Genomic DNA, 9,104 nt, shown 5'->3' on the forward strand with positions numbered 1-9,104 from the left:
ATGATATGTGTTGGGTAATTTTGTAAAAGTCTTCTCTATGCTTAATTGTGTGCTTGCATGATATGATTATGTAGTTGTGATGAAATAAGCATGATGAGGCTGTTGAATCTTAAATCTCAAAAACCTCTTTGTTAAGGATGATGCCTTTGTATAAAACAAGGCTTGATGAGCTAAAAGAATGAGGTTAATGGATCGGGTATCACGAACCGACACATAGTATTAGGGGTCGGGTGTCACAAACCGACACATAGTATTAGGGGATCGGGTGTCACGAACCGACACATAGTATTAGGGGGTCGGGTGTCACGAACCGACACATAGTATTAGGAGATCGGGTGTCACGAACCGATACATAGTATTAGGGGATCGGAGTGTCCCGTTCTGATACAAGAGGAATAAAGAAAATGAATCTTGAATTATGTTAATGGACTCAATTTAATGAACCTATTTCCCATATGAGTATGGTGTGGAGGCGCGAGTCCTCATAGATGTGCTTGGGTTGTGGCCAATGGTTATGGTACTTGTTGTTGTTATCTGTTGAGTATTGTAGTTGATTTTATGATATTATCTGATATATATTGCTTTCTATTTTGAGTTGGCCGATTATATCTACTCAGTACTTGTGCTTGTACTGACCCCTACTTGTATGTTTTCTCTTTGTTATTTGTGGAGTGCAGCAAACGTACCGTCGTCTTCAACTCAACCGCAACTCTAGCCAGTCTTCATCACGTCAGATTTTAGGGTGAGCTATTGTTTCTAGCTTGTACTGGATCTTCTTCTTCACGTCATGATGCCTTGAAGTTCTGGCATGGACTAGCTGCTTAGTTATTTTAGCTTCTTAGATACTCTTAGATTTAGTAAGTTGAGGATAGATGTTCTTGTGATGATGACTTCCAGATTTTGGGGATAATGATACGTTTTGAGTTTTAGAAGTTATTTATTGGCTATATTAATGAGTTTTAAGTCTTCCGCATTATTTTCTGTTTATTATGTTTGAAATGTTGGGGTTTAGATTGGTTGGTTCGCTCACATAGGAGGGAAAGTGTGGGTGCTACTCACGGCTCGTTTTGGGTCGTGACAGGAACCCTAGGTGAGTCTTAAATGAGATTCTTACAACTTGAATTTTTTATTGATGAAAACTAGTTAGATAAATGATATACTCAGTTAAAACATTCATAAATGACTTAGAATAGGGTTAACATGACATAGGGGAATGACAAAATTACCCCAACTTTAAACTGATGAGGTTTTCGAAACGGGTGGTTTCACAAATCGTTTAAGGATTCATAGTCTGTGAAACTCTTCACGGGCCATCTAGTTGGTCGTGAAGCTTCATTTGCTTGACATTGCTTCACTAAAACATGTATAACCTTTCACTCCGAGCTCGAAATGAGGCAAACTTGGTGTTTTAGGATTGAAGATTAAAAGACCTTTAATTTTGATTGGTTATGTGACACCTAATTCATTTGAGCTGAGAGATACGATCGTTTAAAGTTGATCCAAAACTTAAAAACTGATGGATGACTTATATGAACCATGAACGGACTGTACAGGTCGCCACAGGCCGTCTAGATTCTTGTCTAGGTAACTCCCACATTGTAAGCCTTGGAAGGTTATCAACCATGCCATAAATGGGTCGTGGACCCCTAAACGGACCATCTTAGGTGTCATTAAGGGTCTATGGTCCATTTTGGGTTCTTTGACTTTCCCGTTACCCTTATTTAGTCCTTTTCAAAGTCCAAGGCATTACACAGTCGATTCAAATTTTTAAGAGTAAAGTTCCGAAGTGTTATAAAATGATTATGTTCTTAGATTAGGAATTTTTGCGGTGTTACAGTTTTGTACCATTTCCAATTATTCAATTTGAGGCCTTTTTCCATTTTCTTTTTAAAATTATAACTCTTAAGTTTCAGTATTTCATTCGATGTAAATTATTTATACTTGATTTTACAAAATATTCTTACTTTGAATCTTACAAATGTGATGTCGATGCTCAATAAACCCTTAGGAGTTATTTGGTTATTTGTTACAGTTATGCATGTATTAATTATGCATGAATTAAATATGTTGAGTTTAGTTATGAGTGTATTAGTTATGTGGGAATTTATTATGTAGGTATTATTCAGTTATGTAGAGATTACAATGTGAATAATTAATATTGAATATTGAATTTGTTGTAAATAAATACATATTATTTACAAATAAATAATTAAGCAAATAGTATAAAATCTCCATCCATTTGAATAAAAAGAAAAGGAAAAAAAATTCTCCCTCTATACTTAACTAGGACTTTGTAGTAAAAATAAAGTAAAATAAGACAAGAAATATAAAAGATAAAGCGATAGAAATAGGGAAACAAAAGATGAGAATATTTCTTATTCTTCAAACTATTCATCAAATTTTCAAGTCTCTACAACTGGAACCATTATGCCTCTAATTATAGTGTAACATAGAGGCATACAAAAAGTTAGTCATAAACATGACATTATGTATGAATATAAAGAAGGAGGTTATGGAGGTGAAAGGTTGCAAGAATAAGTATCATAAAGGTGGAGGTAATCTTCATAATAAGGGAGGTAATGTAGTAACTTCTTGATGTAGTGAATTATCTTCATAATGGAGAGAAGTAATGTAGTAACCTTTTGGTGTAGTTGACATTCAAAATATATTATTTTATAACACTCCCTCTTGGGTCCATAGATAATATGTCTCGTTAAAACCTTACTAGGAAAAAATCCTGTGAGAAAAAATCCTAGTGAAAGAAAAAGATTACATATATCTTTTAATACGCTTTAAACGTTACCTCGTTAAAAACCTTACTAGAAAAATCCAATTGGGACAAAATCATGGATAAAGAAAAGAGCACAACGCGTATTTTTTTCCCTGATTAAAACTCCACTTTATATCTAGAAGAAAATGCATTCCAATCTTGTATCACAACTTCCAAAATATTGATGTTGGCAATCTTTAGTGAATAAGTTTACAAGATTATCTATTGAATGAGCCTTTGAACGTTTATCTCACCATTTTGTTGTAAATGACGTGTGATAGACTTTTAATGAACTATACTTCGTCTAATCTCTTTTGATTGTATCCTCCCTTCAATTGAGTTATATATTATTGTCGTATAAGGTGGCTGAAAAATCACCATATTTTCTGAATATGATAGATCATGATTTTAAATAAACACACACCAGCTTACTTCATAGATCACTATTATTTCTGCATGATTTAAAGATGTGGTTACCAATGTTTGTTGAATGCCAACATATTGTTGTGCCTCAATATGTAAGCAAACAGCTCATCCATGATCGAGCTTTTTGTAGATCAAATCAATATTCTGCATCTACATAATCAAATCATTTCTGACTCATGAGAGATTGATCAATTTTATTGAATCTCATCTTTTCTTGTCAAAGAAAATCATACATCTTATAACATTTGTATAACCAGCGATATGTGAGTGCACCGATGCACTAATACATGACATTTTAAATTATTTTAATGAGGTTAAAGAAAATTCTTTCTTTGTGTTAAGCAATCTCTAAACCATTGGGTACTAAATGAAATTGCTTTAAGACCTTTTAAATCCTTCAAGGATTTTCATATAACCTCAATCGTCTAGTTAGACGTAATAATCGATCATTATGCATATTCAAATATTTCATCTATTGCCAAGATGAAACAAGTCTTATTGCATTTTTATCTCCATGTCAGGATTTTTACAGAAACTCTTTGTGCCTCAAGACACAAACTGTACTTTATATCTTACGGTTATACTTTTGCACAATGATTCATTTGTACCCCATTGAGATATATTTTGATTTAGAAACTATAAACTCAAAAACATCACTTTTCAAAGTGAAACAAAATATACATAAAAACTGTATTTTATTTGGCTAATTACTTATCTGTGCACACTATATGATAATTTCAAATTTAACATCCTCATAACCATTTATAGCATTGAGTGCTACTTCATATCAAATATACCGTCGATGACTATTTTGATATCGATTCTAATACGACAGAACTTATCTAGATCTCTTCATTTTTCATTCTTTTCATGTACCAGAACCTTTGCCAAGGTTTTATGAAATGTTATGTCATAGTGCTCTTTCAAAGCACTTACCTCATTATCACTGACCAGTTTGATAATTTGTTCCTCTCCTTTCTCAAGGAGTTTTACATTTGGAATCGATTGGTCTATCACACTTTTAACATATCATAGACTCTGTCCTTTAAGGACTATTTATTGGAGCATTTGCAACTTAATTAAAATATTGAGTCAGCAAATACATCTTGCCAATTACTTACAATATTTTGCAAATGAATTATCCCTTGAACTTCAAGTTCACATTTTTTTACGAATATCTACATAATTCATTCCTCATATAATTTTCAGTTGCTACACATATCTCCCCCTAATGTGAGGAAATCCAAGATTCACCCTTAACCTCAATTGGGGATCCATCTTTGTATATGGTGGAGCAATAAAATCACATGTGCACACGTCAAAAATTATTAGTTCCTGACCCTGAACCAATTGTGTTTGGAGAACCTTATTGGCTTGATGAATACATGTTAAATAAACTGATGACATACCAAATTTTATTTGAGATATTTGTTCTCATAATTTATGGTCTAGCTATAAGTGGAGGCATACAATTTCTGCTAAACAAACCAGCATTATCAATATGATTTTATAGTTTGAAACTGTGCTCTTAATTTAATAATTCTAGGAAATAACCTTACAAAAGCGAATTTGTAAGTTGTTACAAATGCACATATGACCATACCATAGATGCATCTATTAAATCACAATAGTAAACGGTCCACATGGCAGGTGAACCGGCTCATATTCACCTTCTTATACATTCCAAATAGTTTTAGGGGGATACAATCCCACCCTTAGCTGGTACAATGATTATTTTATCACGAGAACGAGCAACAAAAGAGAATTCTTGAAGAATATTTTATTTTTTCAACATATAGCCGCGTAAATTCTCAATTTCTTTTGCATCACAGTAGAATTGAAATGGCCAACCGATTGTGTCAACTAATATTTATTCTAGTAAACTTCTAGTTTACTTTTGCATGTGATTCCATCAGCATGCTCATGTTTGTATACAACAAACAAGAAGGAAAAAATGGGTAATCTTATACATAAATATTTACAACCCACTTTTGTTGTAGTAATTTGAAGATATAAAATCTTCCCATAATTTATAGTCTTGATATTATATTTTTCTTTTCAATTCTTCTGAAACTTAAAAGTTTCTTTTGAGATTGAATACAAACCCAATATTATGGACAATTTCTTACCTTCGGATAGTAACAAATTAGTCCTTTTGAAATTCTCAACTAATTTTATGTACTATCACAAATTTCACAACGTCATTATTATGGTGGCCATCTTCTTCAAGGAGAAAATTATTGTTATTATTGTCATGGTTAAATTATCACATGCAAGACTTATTTCTTGACAATTAATTACTTTTTTTTTGTTTGGTCATAGCCACGGCCTGAATAGTAAAGAATTTTATTTCTTTGTCCTTCAATAGTTCATAATTTAACGTATCACAATATTTGTGTAGTACTTAAAGTATATGACTATATCATCATTTATGTCAAAATATTTCACGTTCAATATCTAAAACATACCGTAGAGGTGAGATGTGACATTTATCCAACAATTCATGGACATGTTCTTGTCCGTAAGAACACAAGTCATATTTTCTTTAAGAAATGGACCATAACTATTTGAACATGCTCCATAAGTTTCTATTAGAAACTTATTGTCATACTTTCACATTTATCAAATTTGTTTAACTCACCTCAACATCACATTAAGAGATCAAATGTACTAAATGTACTATCACTTTATATTCTTATTTGATGGAGGATTTACAAAAAAAATTAAATTTGGGTTGCCCCAACAACAATGTGTCAAATAACTTCTCCTACAACTTTGATGGATAAAAATTACCTTCACATTTGAAGGACCATCTTAACAACCCATAATGTTCTTCCTCTTCATTACCACAATGATGACCATTAACATTTTACCATATCCATATTCATACATTCAACCACTTATCATTTTCCAGACATATTATGCACTGCTGTCACATCCACATAAGAGAATGAAACAAATTAATTGGGTAAATTTCATGACTTTCAGTCAAAAGTGTACAACTTTGTGTTAGTCATCATCATATCATCATTATAGTGCATTATGACTTAAACCCAATGCTTTACCCATATAAAGACACATTTGGTCATAAACCGATGGGAATTAAACCCAACTTTTTATTATCTTGGCGCTCCGAGACGTTACTCGATGTCTTACCCGCTTGGTGCGGTGAAACCTGAATTCACTGTCTTACCCTCAACCAATGCCTTAAAAACCAAATACATTTTTAATAATAAATAAATATTAAATATCATAAATATAATCTGAAATTGACTTAAAATTGAATAAAAATGAACGAAATTATTAATTAGAACAACATGTTGGAACCATATAGAAGTCCCAAGTTAAAATAAATTAAAACATTTTAATAGTCCCTCTCAATATTGTTACGAAGATTATCATAATTTACTCATTGCTTTTCAAATAACCACAAAAAAAAATTTGTTAGTACAAATAGTATATAGAATATGAAGTATACCTAGCATGAAGAATTAGTAGGATAATTCATAAATAATCAAGAAATACCTACCATTGATTCTTGACGGAGAATGAGCAACTCATGTTGCTAACGTATTGTAACAATAAAACAAAATAAGACAAGGAATATAAAAGATAAATCAATAGAAATAGGGAAAGAAAAGATGAGAGCATTTCTTATTCTTCAAAGTATTCATCAAATCTTTTAGTCTCTACAATAGGAACCCTTATGCCTCTAATTATAGTGTAACATAGAGATATACAAAATGTTAGTCATAAACATGACATTAAACATGAATATAAAAAAAGAGGTTATGGAGGTACAATATTACAAAAATAATTATCATAAAGGTGGAAGTTATCTTCATAACGGAGGGAAGTAATGTAGTAACTTCTTGGTGTAGTGGATTATCTTCATAATGGAGGAAAGTAATATAGTAACCTTTTGATGCAGTGGACTTCTATTTTTTTTTTCTTTTTGCTAGTTTATACTTAAAAAAATAAAATATAACTAATCTATTACAAAAAACATTATAATATCTTATGTGAATATTCTATCAATATGATCTATATATATTTTTAATATATCAAATATATGAATTATGTAAGAATTCATGTCCTAACAAATTAATAAAATACGTTAATTAAGTATGTGGAATATATTTAATAATGAATATATAAAGCTAATATATGATTACATATGCATCGCCAAAATATATACAATCTAATTTATAATATTAATAAAATATTTATATTTGGATTTCAAATGAAAAAATAGGTCGTTCGTGTATAAAAGAAATAAGAAAAAAAGTTAGGAAAACAGTTTAGTCAGGTAAAATTCTTGACTAAAAAAAATTCACAAATAAATCTACAGGGTTAAATGTATAATTTATTGTTTTATCACGTATATAGCTAATATCAAATAACTTATTCCACCTCTATCATGCATAACTTATAGTATATTTTTTCATAAGTTAGATTGATATTAATTATGTAGAACTGTAACAATTACAATCAAACATCGAATAAAATTTCTAGTATATGAATAATTTTTATACAATATCTAGAATCCTACCAACCAAACATAATATAAATTAATACAATACTTCAATCAAACATATTAAAAACTGAATGTACCTTATATGCCTCTTAATTCGTTCCTTCCCTTCTCATACCATGGGTTTCAGTTTGTTCATGATTAGTTTATTAATTTTGATGATATTGAAAATATTTGCAAATATTGTTTCTATCTCAATACGATAGGAATATGATTTTCATATATCGGTTAGTTTGGATAATAATGCTCCCCTTTTAATTAAAGACACTGATTTAATTGAACCTCTTGAACATACTATAGAATACAAGTGGACCATGTGGCAACCAACAACATATACAAAACAAGAAAAACTATGGTTTTAGTTCATCTAAGAAATTTACTAGAATGATAAAACATATGTCCATACAAAAATAATCAAATATTAATTAGTCATGTCTATATGTTGTTGACTATAAGGTTAAATCCAAATTAGTTTCCTTAGAGGAAGAATTAGAAGAAGAAGAAATACCAGAAAGTGGCTTGTTGAATGTAGTAGCACAAGCTGATGTTGAGGCATAATCATGATGATAATATGGATGCATGTAAACCTAATTAAGAGGCAAAACTCTTTTCATCATGTAATAATTTGGAATAACACTTGGCACATTTTGACTTTCATAATTATTTCCGAGTGGAACAATAGCATGATCATGTGTATCCTCTAATTGATCGAGACGAAGGTCAAAAACACTTGATTTCTTGTGATACTTTCTCTCATTAGCATCCAATAATCTCATGAAGTACTTCTGAGCATGACTAGCAACTTGTGTTGATGTTCTACTAGGCACGAAATCCTTAGCAATCTTAGACCAACTACCTTTCCCGTGAAAATCCAATCCCTTCAAAAATGCTATCTGTTCATCCTCCGTCCATGGATTTCCTCTCTTGATTCTTCTCTCCATGCTATCTTTTTTAGACATTGCACCACCAGCACTAGAAGCTGTAGTAATCTCAACACCAAACAATTTAATACTTTTGCCTTTCTCACTGCATGTTCTTTGATTATGCCCATTCCCACCACACACCGTACAATTCCTTTCCATTGTACTATTTTTTTTTCTCTTAACAGACTAATTTAATTAAATCAAGAACTATATTGTAAATATATAAGGAGTAAAGTTTCCTTTTTTATTCAATGTAATAGAGAACCGTGTTTTTTCACCTTTATGGTAAATAATACTAGTAGTAGTAATAATGTTACAACATCTTATTTTATTTATATTTTCGAAGCAGATTATGTATTGAACTTCAAATAATATGTATCAGATTTCATTAGGAAATTTTTTTTTACTACTACTATTTTACAGATCTTTATTTTACCATTGATTAAGGTTT

At 30.9% G+C, this 9,104-nt stretch overlaps 1 protein-coding gene across 1 annotated transcript; it reads right to left on the reverse strand.

The window, feature by feature from the left end:
* Window positions 1–8,317: 8,317 nt before the first annotated feature.
* On the reverse strand, window positions 8,318–8,812 carry LOC138337036 (transcription factor MYBS3-like). The gene has a single exon (XM_069289791.1). It carries the CDS (start codon window positions 8,810–8,812, stop codon window positions 8,318–8,320), a length of 495 nt encoding a protein of 164 aa, XP_069145892.1.
* Between the last annotated feature and the right edge of the window lie 292 nt (window positions 8,813–9,104).

Source organism: Solanum lycopersicum, chromosome 10, assembly GCF_036512215.1.
Source record: "Solanum lycopersicum chromosome 10, SLM_r2.1".
Classification (NCBI taxonomy): Eukaryota; Viridiplantae; Streptophyta; class Magnoliopsida; order Solanales; family Solanaceae; genus Solanum; species Solanum lycopersicum.

What these genes read in the sequence shown, in the direction of transcription:
- LOC138337036 (XM_069289791.1), bottom strand. Translation starts at nt 8,812, where the DNA reads ATGGAAAGGAATTGTACGGTGTGTGGTGGGAATGGGCATAATCAAAGA.